The 16,747-nt window shown below is 33.0% G+C and overlaps 1 protein-coding gene across 3 annotated transcripts in view; it reads right to left on the bottom strand.

The window, feature by feature from the left end:
- Positions 1–489: 489 nt before the first annotated feature.
- LOC127730665 (protein Abitram-like) overlaps positions 490–16,747 on the bottom strand; it is a 35,596-nt gene continuing 19,338 nt past the window's right edge. For all 3 annotated transcript variants that reach the window (XM_052239179.1, XM_052239180.1, XM_052239181.1), the window contains one exon: positions 490–966. In XM_052239179.1, the coding sequence (XP_052095139.1) occupies positions 835–966 (132 nt within the window). In that variant the 3' untranslated portion in view covers positions 490–834. The remainder of the gene's footprint in view (positions 967–16,747) is intronic.

Genomic DNA, 16,747 nt, shown 5'->3' with positions numbered 1-16,747 from the left:
CAGGAATTTAAGGAAAGGTTATAACAATTAGTCCAACTTTGTTTCATTAAAAGAAGTGGGTAACCCAGATAATAAATGTAATGTCTTGTTTTAGGGAGGGATAAATCATGCTTTGTAAAAAAATAAATCCACTCTAATTCAAATAAAAAAGTCTTTGAAATTGAAATTGAAATTATCAAGATGCTTGATTTCTTGATTGACAACATATTTGATACGTTTGGAGCACGTGTGTTTCAACAAACAATCGGTAACTTTGGTCATCTTTTTGTCTCATTCACATGAGACAGACTTAATACAGGCGCTTCTAAGAATGTATATTTAGACGAATTATAAATATATATATATAGAAAGTATATATAAGTACCGGTATATAAGTGAAAAATTAATTGTTGAAAATAGTGACTTGTCGAAAGGGATAATAAGGAGGAAGTTCGCCTTTAAAATATATCATACCATTGGGATATTTTAAGGGCTTTCAAAACAAAAATCTTTAAAGGAAAATGTATTTCATACTTTATATTATGGTATTTTTGTAAACTTTACATCTTCAGGTTCTTTATATATTCCGGTTTATTTACTTCAACATACTCTTCAATACATAGATAATATCGTCATCAGATACATATTTAGTTAAGTTATGTAATTCTAACATTTGTCATGTCTTGTGCAACTTGTTAAATTTGGAAGCATAACTCAATTTACAATATGCCACTCTTTTATACGTTCAGTTACTGAATTCGGTGTTTCAAACAAATTATAAAATCTTGATCAATAGAATGATCAAAGATTATGAACTGCAATACGGGTATCTTTTCTAGACGATATCATTAAATTTCAACTCCCTCCAGCACCCGAGAAATCAACTCTTCTTTGTTTGTATTCTTCCTCTGTTTTTAATTTTTTAAGAACTTGTTCATGGTCTTTAAGCTTAGGTAACACAATGGCGATGTATCCTTCTGTAAGTGGCTGAAAGTAAATGCGACACATTAATAAACAACAAAAGATGAAATTGTCTTAAAATATAATATAAACTTATGTTATATATAAATCAATTGCAATGTAGTTTCAAAGTAAAAATAAAGTTAATAAAACACCATAATAGTGGAAGCCGTAAAAATTCTCTTGTGCTTGATGAGTATTCTCTCATATCTACTTCTCCTTATCTCTAACGGTATATCATGTTAACAGAAATTTTATTGAGTCCATCAGAACTATTTGCCCTATTATATTTTTTCCATGGCACTTAAAAAATATCGTGATTTTCCCACGGTTGTCTGCATGTTTGTATTATTTGTTACAATTCAATTTCCGGGTAAATTATGACACTTTTAAATACGAAAGTTCTTTTCTCAGATGCTTCTTTGCCTATTTTTATCTGCACATTGTTGATATTATCCTGTATATGTGTACATCAATGCACATATGTAGCGTTATCGTAGTAAACCGGTGCAAAAGATTTTTAGAGATGCCAATTTATACACCATATTCTTCCGTTTCAATCATAAAATTTAAAAGGCAGTAGGTTTTTTCCAAAGTTAATGCTTAACTCATAGGTTCATAATATTAGGTAGAGACAAGGGGAAGGGATGTGGGTTTGGGGTTTAAGTAATGGTAAAGTATTGCTTCAAATACTATTTCACTGACCAAATTTTCGTCTGGACTTTTTATTCGGTATATGAGTGAGTCGGTCGAGTTTACATATTAATAAATTTCCTAAAAATGACCTACCTGAATTTAGTATGACAGAGTTGTAGGTTCATAAAGGGTAAATATATGGTTAAATATCTGGTAAATACAAAGTGAACACCCTTTGACAAATTCAGTAATGATGTGATGATTATGCACAAAATCGTACTTTAACCACTTTCATTGCTAGATTTATAGTTGTTTATGGCGCATTCACAGATTAGCACAATCTTATGTTATAATGTGCTTCTTTCTTTTACTTATTTTAGTCGAAAGGTGATGCCAATATTTGCTATAAGCAACTAATGCTTTGAAATACATTAAAACGACTAATCTGCTTAAAACAGGAACAATATAATAATTATTTGTCTTTTAGCCTTTGATAGACATTTTTATCATGGCCGATCATACCATGTCTCTTTGTTTTTGTTGGATTTGAAACTATCAATATTGTCTTAAACAAACAGAGAAGAGGAAACTGTTTGGTTTATTGAAATTTGTACATTTTGTGGCGGTTTTTGTATGTTATAATATATAATTAAGTTTTCTGGTAATATTTAGGCCTTCATTGTCATATTTGACGCTACATAACACGCCAGGTGATTTGAAGTATATTGCAATACTGGACACGTTTGCAAATGAGATTCTTGATTTGTATTGTCAAGTAAATATTGCATATTAAAGAGGGAAGACAATACAGTTCCTTGGCATGTTTCTGGCCATACATTATGGTAGAACTTCAGCGTTGCCACTTTCCACCAGTGACATACAGGTATATGAAGAACTTCCATGTAAATTATTTAACATTTCAGGTATTCGAAATTATACAATCGGAATTCGTACGATTTGTCAGAAATTCAAGTACAGTAAATGAACAACGAACGGTCAGGGTTTCTGGCTCGTTACCATTATTAATCAACAACTTAGCATGTTCTTGGCATTTCAAGAACATTTTACGTGTGATATATTACACCAAGGTTAAGTAGGGGAAGATAACCTGTATTTAATCAACGGTACTTAATTACTTCCGTGCTAAAAATGACCACAGCAGACGTGACATTTATTATCTCGATCAGCTGATTCACGCAGGTATTACCAAGCAAGTATTTCAACTATGTACAACAATTACAGGTGTAAACAAACTTAATTACAAATGATTGATAGGTTCTTTGAAGCATATTGAACTTTCAATAGAGAGCTCTTTAGATTCCTCGTCATATCTATTTCTGTAGTTCTATCTTTAGTCAAACTGTTTTATAGGTACTTCAGCTTAGTAATTATGTGGGCATCATCTTTATTACATTACTGAAATAGTTCAATTAGTTTCTGGTGATATCAAACATTATCTATTTATGATAATTGTAGTCAGCAGCATTATATATATCTAATCTGATTTTGAGAATACTGCAATGTTTTACTTCCATTAACTTCTATATGATAAATGTATAAAAGTAATCATTATTGTTATATATTTGAATAAACTATAGGTATCAAATACACTGAAACATTTTATCTATCACAAAGAGTTTTACATCGGTAAAACGTTTTCAAAGTAAAGAATAGAGATTTCTACATATGGCTATTAAAACTTAAGTCTATCAAACTATCAACATGCCAACTACTTCCGATAATTTAACATTTAACCATCTTGTGTAATTCTGTTAAACTGTAAAACTTTTTTTTATCGTCGTTTTACAACATCATCATCATCCCTAATTGTAAAGGATTAACCAATATATCAACTCCCTACCAAATATAGTTACACAAAATTCTTAACTGAATGTATGAATAAAAGAGAAGCGGAAGATACCAAAGGGACATTCAAACTCATAAGTAAAAAATAAACTGACAACGCCATGGCTAAAAAAGAAAAAGACCAGCAGACAAACAACAGTTCACAAAACACAACATAGAAAACCAAAGACTGAGCAACTCGAACCTTTAAAAACTGGGGGTGATCTCAGGTGCTCCGAAAGGGTAAGCAGATCATCCAGCTCCAAATGTGGCACTCGTCGTGTTGCTCATGTTAGTACAAACCCGGTAATAAGTCAAATTCGGTAGGTCACAATCGGGTGAAAAAAGGGGGACGGGATTGTAGTTACGACAATTGGAACATATCCGCTGTCATCTGTGTAACGGATATTCCATAACGGTCAACCAACTCATGAAGGGATGATTTCAACTTTACCACTTGGAACTCTTGGTTTAATAGCTTCCTTGTGAGCAGTAACCCTCTATCAAGGAAATCATGATAGGAAATACAAGCCCTGGAATATCGTATCAACTGGGAAATATATACTCCGTATGAGGGGCCTCGATGGCCGAGTGGTCTAAATAGTTACTTCTGTAATCACTAGCCAGTCAACACTGAGGTTGTGAGTTCGATGTAATTGATGAACTTAATGAACTATTTTGTACGCTTTTACCGAGTTTGCATGATTGTCAAAACCAGGTTTAACCTACCATTTTAATCAGAAAATGCCGGTATCAGTTCAGGAATATGACGGTTGTTTTCCATTCATTCCTTTGGTTGATGAGTCTCATGAATGATTTTGTCAGTTTTTATGGTCTTCCCCCTTTTTGAATTTACCTTGGAGTTCGGTATTTTTGTTATACTTTTCCACAAAGTTGAGCAAATAAAACAAAAGTTCTTACCAATATAAAACACTGCGACACCTATCTATTTCATGTTTTAACAGATTTTCCGATACTTTTAATAGACAATATTTAACGGAAAATGACCAGACACGTGACTAGAAATAAATAACACTGACTGAGATGATACTGCACCAAAACATGATACATCAATACAGGATTGGTATATTTTAGTCTGCGATAAAGAAGAAAAAGTACTTGAGGGTCTTCTATAGCTTCAGAAATAACCAATTATTATGCCATAAATAATAATATTCCATTAAATCGCCCATCAAGAAGCTAAACAAAATACAACTTATTATCGCTATTTTTGAAATATGTATGTCAACGTATCATATACAGTTTGCAACTACTATATATTCTTATCTGAAAACTATATCATATCGGCCTGTATCAGCCAACCTCTTATTTTGCCTTAATGTTATTAATGGTTAAATTAAATCGTAAGTATTCTATAATCATAAAAAAATCGAGAACAGAAAAGAATGAAAGGCAAAGATTACTTGTTGTGGAAAACTATTTTTTGCTCGATTTCCAAATAAACAAATTTGAAACAGACATGATCAAAACATAAAAATCATTTATTAGTCATTTTAATTTAACTCCCTAATGTTCCATTCACAAGAGTTAGCGATTTGCTCGATACAACTTTCATTTATAAAAAAAAAAATAAAAATAAAACTTATTCCAGGTTAATGGCAGACTTTAGAGAAATGAGTCATATCATGTCTTTCATATGGTCAAAGCATAGTTGGAACTTACATTTTAAAGGATGCTATGATCAATTCTTTCCTTAATAATAAATGTTTGATGACGGTTGGGAATTGTTTAGATATCGTATGTGTTTAATAAAAAAAAATGTATGGTAACAAATATTCAAGAGTTCATTTTTCCAGAAATCGTTTGCAATAGTTCCAACTTAAACTTTTTATTCCTTTTCAATAGGATTTTGAAGGACTATCTTTTTGTTACCTGTGGCGATCATGCTTAATATCTGAGCAGGGTGCTTTTGCAGCTGAAGTAAGCTACAGATTTTGGTTGGGTTCGTGTTGCTAGGTCTTTAGTTTTTTATGTAGCGTTTTGTAAACTTGTTTGTCTGTTCTTTTCGTCGACTTTTTTTGTCATGGCGTTGTCACTATCTCTCGACTTTTGAATGTTCCCTTTGTATCTTCTTTTTTTTAAATATTTTAAGGTTGAGATTAACTTCGAGCTAATAATTTGTCAAAATATTGCAAAAAGTAAAATCACAAAAATACTGAACTCCGAGGAAAATTCAAAAAGGAAAGTCCCTAATCAAATGGCAAAATCAAAAGCTTATACACATCAAACGAATGGATAACTGTCATATTCCTGACTTGGTACAGGCATTTTCTTATGTAGAAAACGGTGGATTGAACCTGATTTTATAGCTAGCTAAACCTCTCACTTGTATAACACGCGATCGTTTTACCGGAACTGATGAGACTACAATGTGAATATATGTTAGAGGGGAAGATAATTACTCTTAAATTCATATGATCAGAAAATCTTGAAACATTTTCTATCAGATTACTTGAGGATGACAATTTACAATTAAACCTCACAATCTTGTCGATAATATATGAATGTGTATCATAGGGTAGTAATTTTACATTTCAACGGAACCTTTAAAGCATAGCAAAAACTAAGGTCCTTATAGATTGCTTAAATATATTAGACACGTCAATGTTTATGCATCAACATATCGAATATCAATGGTAAATTCTTCATAAACAAACTTAACATTTAAATTAAACCTCTGTTCAGAAAATAAAGAATCGAAAAGTCACTAACATATGTCCCATTCCTTAAAGGAACATGCCCTCAAATGTTGTTAATCTAACCAATTTTGAGTATAATTATAACTATCAGATAATCGGAATATAATAGACAACTGGAACAAGTAAACCAAACCTGTAACCTCATCCAGTTTTTGGCTTCACAACTGTTAGCGCTACTGGTGAGTCTCGTGAAAACGGAGCGCGCCAGTGGAGTGCCCATTCATAAGCCTTATATCTTAAAGAGCTTTTACGACTACTGGGTCGATGAAACTGCTGGTGGGAGTTTCGTCCCCGAGGGTATCACCACCCCGGTAAAAGTGTTGACTGGAATCATTATTGATATATTTATTTTCTGTACATTTACTATTTCAAACGAATGGAAAACAACTGTCATATTCCTGACTTGGTACAGGCATTTCCTTATGTAGAAAATGGTGGATTTAACCTTGTTTTATAGCTAGCTAAACCTCTCGTGTATGACAGTCGCATAAAATTCCATTTTAATGACAACAATGTGTGAACAAAACAAACAGACATATTAAATAGGTAAAAATGTCAAAAATAGGGTTACAGCAGTCAACATTGTGTTATAATCTTAATCTCTATAAAAAAAAACCAAATATGTCAATAAAGAAAAATAAAATGACATATAGAAAAAGCACATAAGCAAAAATGAAAGACAAGAATACAAAAAATGACGATAGCACAATAACACAATGGTGGGATGTATAAGTACCGAGCAACGCCAAGAGGATATTACCAAAAATGTACTAAACAGTAAAGTAAATAATTTACATAGACAAATAAAAGAACACTATAACACGTAATTAAGATGATAACAACTGTCAGATTCCTGACTTGGTACAGGCATTTCCAACAATGAGGTGAGCAAAAAACAAAACAAACATAGTATGTAAAAATGTCAATTATTGAGGTACAGCAGTCAACATTGTGTTATAATTTTAATCACTATAAAAACAAATAACTATTTCAACAAAGAAGAACAAAATGGCAAAGTACATAAGCAAAAACGAACGACTAAAATACAAAAATGACCATAGCACAATAACACAAAGGCGGGATTACCCATCTTCGCTAGCCAAGGGTTGCGATCCACTTCCCTCCAGCGAAGATGGGATTACCTAGCCACGCCAAAAGTATATTACCAAAAATGGACTAAACAGTAAAGGTTAAAAATATATAAAAACAAATAAAAAGAACCATATAACACGTAATTAAGATGATAAACAACGTCAGTACCTAGAATCTATACTTCAAGACCATCATGTATTATTTGTGAAGTTGATACGGAATATTTATTAACAAGGTCTTGGTATCTTCCGATGAACTTTTTTAGAAAAAGGAAATATTCATAACGCTTAGGTTTTTCTATCCAAAGGTATAGATTGCTTTAGCTGTATTTTTTTGCCCACCATTTTTTCTTAAAATGTCCTGTACCAAGTCAGGAATATGGCAGTTGTTATCAAATAGTTCGTTTCTATGTATGTTGGCGTTTGTTTTTGTTGCATTTCAGTGTTTCTGTTGTTCCTTTGTTTTCCTCTTATAGTTGATGTGTTTCCTCGGTTTAAGTTTGTAACCCGGATTTGTTTTCAATCGATGTATGACTTTTTAACACCGGTATACTACTGTTGCCTTTATTTGGTAACAGTTGTTCGGAATATTCGATTATTAATACTCTATAACGTCGTATTTGGTTAGGCTTTGCAATTGTTTTGATTTGATTGCCACTGGTTACTCTTGTATAGAAGAAGCATTTGGCGTGCTAATTTATAAGTCTGGTATTTTTGGTGTTTTTAGATAATACGTTTTAAATTCACATCGGAAATCCAAAAAATAACGATGAAATATAACTATCTCTTTTACAATATTCTGATATCTTTTTTCTATAAAACTGTTACTTCCACCGTGAGGTCACGCCACTCAATGTCTACCCAAGAAAAAAAGTGAAATCGTAATTATTAAAAAATAATAGAAAATTATATTATGTTTCTTAAATTGTCGTTGACTTATGTATTGTTTAAGCCAATTATAAAAAAAAATCGCAAACTCTGAAAAACGATACTGGCAGACAACTAATAAGATTTCTGAAATCGTACAAAATTAGAGTTTTTATAACGTAAAAACATGCCAGATGACTCAAATATTTTAAAAGAGGATGTTGATAGGTATTGTGTGAAATACCTTTGTACTAAATTTAAAGACATTATATGAAATACCTTATATATGTAAGAATTTGATAGAAATATTCGCCATCAAAAGATGTATATTGACTTTTCAAATTACGAGAGGAGTGACTAGATTTTACGTTACCCCAAAACAATAATCAAAGAGAGATAACTAACAGTTATTTTCGCGTATTTACGGCTTTAGATTGTTTATGTTTGAGCGTTCCAGATGAAGGTTAATCTAGAACAGCGTTACGGATTCATTAGTATTATTTTCATTTACTTCGTTCCAACAGTGATTACAATAGTGTCCCATAAAGTTGGTTTGTTTATTTGTCTGATTCAAACAGTTTTGGTAATTATGTCTTTTAATGTAAAATACAACATCATATAAAAAGCTTAGCATTAGTATGTCCGATGCCGTTTCCTCTATGCATCAGTGACGCTAAAATCAAAACAATTAGAAAACCAATTCAAATTCTTGAGATAAAGAGCATTGAAAACCAAATATTAAATAAAGTGTAAGCCACACATGAGGAATTATGCGTTTTAAATTATCTAATATTGTGTTCCTCAAATAGAATTAATTGCCGAAGAGGAAATTAAACTAACTTGAATTTTACAAATATCTGGATTATTAAGAAGGGTTTCCATAAAACTGTAAAACGTTCACGTATGCAGTGAGTTATCATTTACAGGCTACATTGATGATTAAATCATCAACATTTAACATGGCTGTGAAATAATATGAAGATTGTGTCTTATTTGGCAGTTTGAAAACTTGTTAAGAATTGGGAATTGATCTGAGTGTACCATTGCCATATGTAGTATCATAGAATTCTAGCAGTATCCAACTGCTTGTGTAAGGTCACCAATTGTAGAGTACAATGCTTTAAGTATGTATTCATCATTTGTGATGTAGGTTACTGGAAAGAAAGCAATACAATTGTGCATGCTTTAGATCAGCCAGATGTAATTTTTGTTTTCGGAGTATCGCTCACTACATGTAGATTGGACTTTTGATTGGAGGGAAGGTATAGATTAAAGTTACTGTGAAATGTTGACAGAATCTGTTTCGTAGATAGCCTTTTAATTGGATGTACACCCAAAAAAAGAAAGTACCACTCATGTTAAATGTATTGGCATTGGGTAGCCGTTGTAGACTGTCTGATTGAAGAAAACTATATTCTGCTCTTGATATTCTAGTAATGTCAAATTACAGGACTGTGTGATTGTTTTCAGTTGTTGTATTCAAATCTATAAATTAAAATCTATAATGGTCTTGGGAACTGTTGATGCTGTGTCCTGGTGCCATACAGTATATATTTATATACTTAGTTCTTTTCTCTTGGTAATACATCTTACAAATATATGGCTTGGTCTTTAGTGTCAGTGTTACACTGTACTAGACTGGTTTTTCAAACTATTTTTTATTTGGTTTACTTGATACTGGTGTCACCAGACATTGATTGAGTAGTTGAAGGAACTCCTACATTCAGTGCTGGATCTTATGACACATGTCAACCACTGGTTTGTCTTCCTTGTAGTATTCTGCTGTAAACTCAGAAATTCAGGCTCAACCCACACTTAAACTAGGACAGTGCTGAAACAGCATAACATAAGAAGAAACTTTGAATGTTAGTTGGAAATGGCTTGACTCATCAGATCGCCACGCTGCACAAAAAGAAACTACTAGTAACATATAGACAAAAGAAACAACTACTAGTAACATATAGACCAAAGAAACAAAGTGCTGATCTAAGAGTATTCACAGTTCCTTAATTTCACTTTCAGATATATCAATAATGTCCTCTCAAAAGCTAGCCTAACTTAAGTGAGTGCTTGAATCTAATATATCCCAGTGAATTTGAGATTAAGAACTCTATTGAAACTACATGATCGGCTTCATATCTTGATCTTGACAAGGATGGACGACTTCAAACTAGAATCTATGACAAAAATGATAATTTAAAAGAGAGGAAAAAGTTACCAAAGGGATATACAGTCGAAAATAAACTGACAATGCCATGGCAAAAACCGAAACACGACGAAAAGACAAACAACAGTACACAAAACACAACATAGAAAACTAAAGACTGAGCAACTCGAACTCCACCAAAAACTGGGGATGATATCAGGTGCTCAGGAAAGGTAAGTAGATCCTGCTCCATATGTGACATCCGCCGCGTTGCTCGTGTAATTACAAACCCTGTTCTAAGTTTAATTCGATAGGTCACATTCGAGGAAAAGATGGCGGGATTGCGGTTACAACAGTTGGAAAAAAATGAAAACTACACGTTAAATAAATGCATGCGTCCAAAGCGCTTATCTGGATTTACCTTCGTCAAGAACGCTCAAAGCCGAATATTTGAAAGCCGAGGATGTATAAGTACAGAAACAGTTGAAGAGCTATATGACAAAAAAATACCTAAAAAATAGCCAAATCCATCTTAGGTCAACTTTGCCTGAAGGAGTTGAAACCTTAGTTTCTTTATAATTTTAAAAAGGTTTGTTATAAATCATTTAAGTACCGAAGTAATGACTACTGAGCTGATGTTGGGACATATCCGTCGTCATCTGTGAAACAGATATTCCATTGCGACCAACCAACTCGTGTGTCTTAATGGGTTCCAAAAAAATCCAACTCGTGATGGCGTCCGTAGAATTTTCGAAGGGATGATTACAACTGTCAACCTTACACGTCTTAGCAGTAGCACACCCTCTGTCTTTTGTATGACATTAAAATCTCTTTCATTACATTAGGCGTGTCAATATTCGCGCTAAACACACTTCATGAGCAGGGGTGTGCTCCTTCCACAAACACTGCGCCAACAGTGTTGTGAGGAAGAACTGCTGAATTCAGCTTTACATAAATTTCACAGTCACCCTCAAAAACTGTTTGACCGATACGATATGTCTGTAGCTCAGCTAACTTGCGACATGTTTTTTGCAGTCTACGTTCTTCATATTCCTGATTGAGTCGTTTGGACCGAGTAAGGATTCGCGTGGCAGATTATGCATGCATAGCTGGAGACACCGACCATGACAACGCACCAGTCTTGCTCCTTTTTAAGTTCATTGGATACCCTCGGTATTTATTTGTTACCTCGATTTGTATTATTACTTCTTGATCTATAAGAGATTTTAACATAGGTAAACTACTTTGCATAAATTTATAGAAAAAGTACTAAGTGAAATCAAAAATATGGAATAACTCTACATTGTCTCGAAATACAAATTTATTTATACCAGGTTTAATTCTTATTTTGTGAAGAACCACACTGATTCTATCAGAAAATACAGTGAAGATGATATTATTAAAATGCTGGACTTTTTAATCGACAATATATATGTTGAGTTTGGGGGATTGATATTTCAACAGACAGTCGGTATTCCAATGGGTACTAGTTGTGCACCCCTTCTGGCCGACTTGTTTTTGTACTCGTATGAAGCAGAATTCATTCAAAACCTTCTTAAAGACAAAAAGAAAAAGCACCTTGCAAAGTTCTTTAATTTTACTTTCAGATATATTGATGATGTCCTATCACTGAATAACCCATATTTCAGTCAGTACTTGCATCTCATATATCCCAGTGAACTTGAAATTAAGGATACTACTGATACAAGAAGGACTGATTCATACCTTGATCTTTTCCTCAATATTGACACAGATGGACGACTTCACACTAAAATATATGACAAACGGGATGATTGCAACTTCCCATTTATCAATTTCCCATTTCTCAGCAGTAACATACCCTCTGCTCCGTCGTATGGTGTGTACATATCTCAATTGATACGTTATGCTCGTGCATGTTCACACTACACTGACTTCATATACAGGAGTGTGCTCCTTACGCAGAAACTGCTCCACCAGAGTTATGAGGAGGAAAGATTAAAAATGACACTCCGTAAATTTTATGAACACCATCACGAATTGGTTGATCTATACGATGTGTCTTTGTCTAAACTAACTAATGACATTTTTACCACGTCTTAGATTGTGGTTTAACATCTATGTCGTCTGTCTGCTAAGTACCGAACGTGACCTAATCCCGAATATGACTGTTATACCGAGAGTGAATTTACATTGCTATACGACGTGTCTCGGTATTTTGTACATCTAACATTCATGTTTTTATTTTTTGATGTTTTTGTTATGGTTTCGGTTGAATAAGGTGTTCTGTCATATCGTTTGTTGTCCAAAAAATTTAAAATTGCCCTACAATACCATCATTGTCATATTCCTGAATATGACTGTTATACTGAATGGGAATTTACATTGCTTTGCGGCGTGTCTCGATGTTTTGTACATCCAATATTAATGGATTTATTTTGTTGTTTCTGTTATGGTTTAGGTTGGATAATCTGTTATGTCTTATCGTTTGTAGTCAAAATAATTATAAACTTGCCTTTCAATATCATTATTGTCATGAAAATTGTTTGGTCCAATATTGTGAAAATAATTGTATAAAGTTTCACTGTTTTTGATATCCTGTGGTGTTTTTCGTTGATGGAGAATATGTTCGTTGTCGTTCTGTGGTTTGTATGTTGTGTCGACTATTATATTATTTGTTTGTGCGTTTCTCTTTTATGAATGTTCTTGATTGTCTTTGTGCTGTATTTCTGTCACGTTGTGTTTTAGTGATATTTTTTAACATTGTCACAAAGCGGACGGTTTGGCATGCCATGAAACCAGGTTCAACCCACCACTTTTTCTTAAAATGTCCTGTACCAAGTCAGGAATATGACAGTTGTTATCAAATAGTTCGTTTATATGTGTGTTGGCGTTTGTTTTTGTTGCACTTCGGTGTTCCTGTTGTTCCTTTGTTTTCCTCTTATAGTTGATGTGTTTCCCTCGATTTTGGTTTGTAACTCGGATTTTTTTTCTCTAAATCGATGTATGTCTTTTGAACACCGGTATACTACTGTTGTTTTATTAAGACACAGGAAAAAGCGAGTACAAATAAAAAATATATTTCCAGATAATGTATTGTTGTTTCTTTTTATACTGCAACTTTTCCAACTGTTCCAAATGAAATATTTGGGTAAAAACCATATTTGTTTTTTATTTGAAGTGGACCAGGTCAAATTTCAACAGAATTGTATTCTTTATTGATGTCATAGATAAAACTCTTGAGAAATCACATTATCAACGTCACAAAGAAGACAATTTATGACCAGTGACTGTATATCACAAATGAATATACAATCAATGCAATTGCACTGCGCAAATAATAGTTGTAGCAAATAGTGTGTTAGTATAAAGCATGATTTTAAAACTTGTAAATGAAAAAACACTTCATAATTTTTTTCGTCTGAATCTTATTTTTGATTTATCTTCTGCAGAAACCCTCAAATTTAAACATTTGTTAACCAGGGATGTGTAAATGAGTAGATAAGTTAGGAGCTATTTGATCAAAATGGACTTAAAAAGGAAAACAGGCTTCTTCTTCCTGAGCGTGTTGGAACTTTAGTTTCTTATTCATTTTTTTATTCAACAACAGGGAATCATATAATATAATAAATCATTTATGTACCAAAGAACTGACTACTGAGCTCAAAATACCATAGGGACTAACAGTCAACCAGCAGAGTAATCAACCTAATGCTAGTAAATAAGGCATTATTTATGCATTCTTCCAGACCCATAAGACATCAGGATTATTTGTAAAGCATCTCCAGATCATATTTCATAAACATGAAAGAAGGAGTTTGGTGGATTGATATTTCAACATATTAAGATTCTTCCTTTCATCATTTCTATGAAGTTTTGAAAGATTTTGTCATGCAGTTTTATAAGAAACATACTTTGAAAATTGACCAATCAGAAACTTGTTTCCTTCTGATTGTAAGGTCTTTCCTACCATAAGAACAAAAAGTATATACTTATATTATATACCTTGCAAACATTTAGTTACTTATTATAGTAGATATAAAAATCATGATTTCTAGTAGTTTGTTTCAGATTGGCCTTACAATTTCTGAAAAGATTTCAACTATTGCTGCTGTTTGAAGAATCAACATAAAGTGAGGAATCCTTTGGTCATCATTCTTATAAAGTATGAGAAGATTAAGCCTTATAGTTTCAGAGGAGAAAAAATAAAATATCTTATTGGAATGAATAGGAATTAGCCTTTGACACATTATTTCGAGGAGTTTCTTCAATTCATTGTCCATATAGTATTTTTGGATATGAATGATGGTTCCTTTCTAAGTTAAAAAATTTACACATATGTAATCAAATTTTCAGGGTACCAATGTAAGACTCAATCTTCTGCAATTTACAATAATACAAAGGGCCCTTTGTGATACAACTTCTCCCAAGTTAAAACTTCTTTTTATCACAAAATGAAATTTCCAAGTATTTCAGTTCTTTGCAAACATTTAATAGTTCCATAGTTGTTACATCTTCATTCTATGCTCTGTCATATAACAACATTTCCAATATCATTGCACAGAAATTTTTGTTTACATATTATTTTTGTAATCCTCACTTTGAGGTGCATTAGGGATATTGACCCAGATGATGAGAAAAATCCAACAGAAATCTGCTACTGAGACACAGATGCACAAATGAATAAAGGGTCAGAGCAACAGAGGTAAACCAGGACACTCATGCGTTCAATATAGATTATAAAATTCCTTATTTAACGAAGGTAACTCATTTAACAATGACATGTTAATCTTCCCTGAGGCCTTCAAAAACAATTAATACAAATAAAAAAAAAAAAAAAAAAAAAAAAAATACTAGCAAAATAAAATACATAATACAGTTATGTAAAGCAGCCTAAATATTAAATAAGCACATATGCATTCAATAGAAGAAAAAAAATAAAATTAAAACCAATTGTTCAGAGAACAATTGAAGGTCTTTCCACCAAAAAAACATGTATTTTGAGAAGAAAATATGAAAATCGAGTTTAAAATGTCATTTCCAGTGTCAGATGATAGATAACTGTGCGCTGATTCCAAAAATATATGGTTTCAATACACTTCTGTTTGAAATAAGGGAGATAATTTGTTACTTTCATTTTGAAAAATGACACTTCCGGTATAATATGATAGTTTACTTGACACTGATTCCAATCAAAGCACTGTAAGCGCTGTAGGCAGTTAACCAAAAACCAAGGCAAACGTAATTATGAAAACTGTGGCAATGTTGCTTCAATTTTTTTTTAAGATTTGAAAGAACAACATTAAACATTCGTGTATTGTACATTTATGTTCAATAAATGAATTGATTATTAAGTCAAATTAATTAATATTTCATCAAGGTTTTCAAAAGCAACTCATATATCAATGTAAATGACCCCCATCTTCATCCCCAAGTGCATGATGTGACTCCATACCTAGTTTGGAATAAAATGACAGGTGATTATAAAACAGTTGGTCAAACATTCTTGGGCTTTACACTGCTTGAAAGATTTATATGTTTTCTTTAAAATGAGCCATAAATGAAAATTATTATAGGCCCAGAAATAATTTAATAAACAATTAAAGTAAATTCAATAATCTAGACTCATTTTTTGCATCAAATTTTTTTTATAATAAACAAGAAATAATTGTAACAGGATGCCGTTACGAAGTCTCCCAAACAAAGCCCCCATAATTCGTCATTCCCATGGTCTCCTGACATTGGGCAAAGTCCAGTTCATATTGGTTTGGTCTAGTAAAGTGATATGCATATGTGACACCAAGGATATTGACCCTGTATGTCATTCAAATCTTTTTGAAATGATGAACAGGAATAAATATGGTTTAGGTGTGGGTATCTCGACCGTTTACAAGTTCTCAAACAGGAGGAGGTGGGGTGACCCCAGGGACTCCCCCTATATTTCATTTGATTTGTTATATTGTCCCATACATGAATACATATGGTTTAGGGGTGGGGATCTCGACCATTTCCAAGTTCTCAAACAGGAGGGGGCGGGGTGATCCCAGGGACTCCCCCTATATTTCATTTGATTTGTTATATTGTCCCATACATGAATATATATGGTTTAGGGGAGGGGATCTTGACTGTTTACAAGTTCTCAAACAAGAGGGGGCGGGGTGTCCCAATGGACTCCCCCTTTATTTCATTTGATTTGTTTTATTGTCCCATACATGAATACATATGGTTTAGGGGTGGGGATCTCGACCATTTCCAAGTTATCAAACAGGAGGGGGTGGGGTGACCCGAGGAACTCCCCATATATTTCATTTGATTTGTTATATTGTCCCATACATGAATATATATGGTTTAGGGTTGGGGATCTTGACTGTTTACAAGTTCTCACACAGGAGGGGCGGGGGTGTCCCCAGGGACTCCCCCTATATTTCATTTGATTTGTTTTATTGTCCCATACATGAATGTATATGGTTTAGGGGTGGGGATCTCAACCATTTCCAAGTTCTCAAACAGGAGGGGGTGGGGTG

This window comes from Mytilus californianus, unplaced genomic scaffold (genome assembly GCF_021869535.1).
Source record: "Mytilus californianus isolate M0D057914Y unplaced genomic scaffold, xbMytCali1.0.p SCAF_2, whole genome shotgun sequence".
NCBI classification, from domain to species: Eukaryota; Metazoa; Mollusca; class Bivalvia; order Mytilida; family Mytilidae; genus Mytilus; species Mytilus californianus.
Note: the sequence above shows the minus strand (reverse complement) of the source record. Positions and strands in the feature narration are given on the sequence as shown.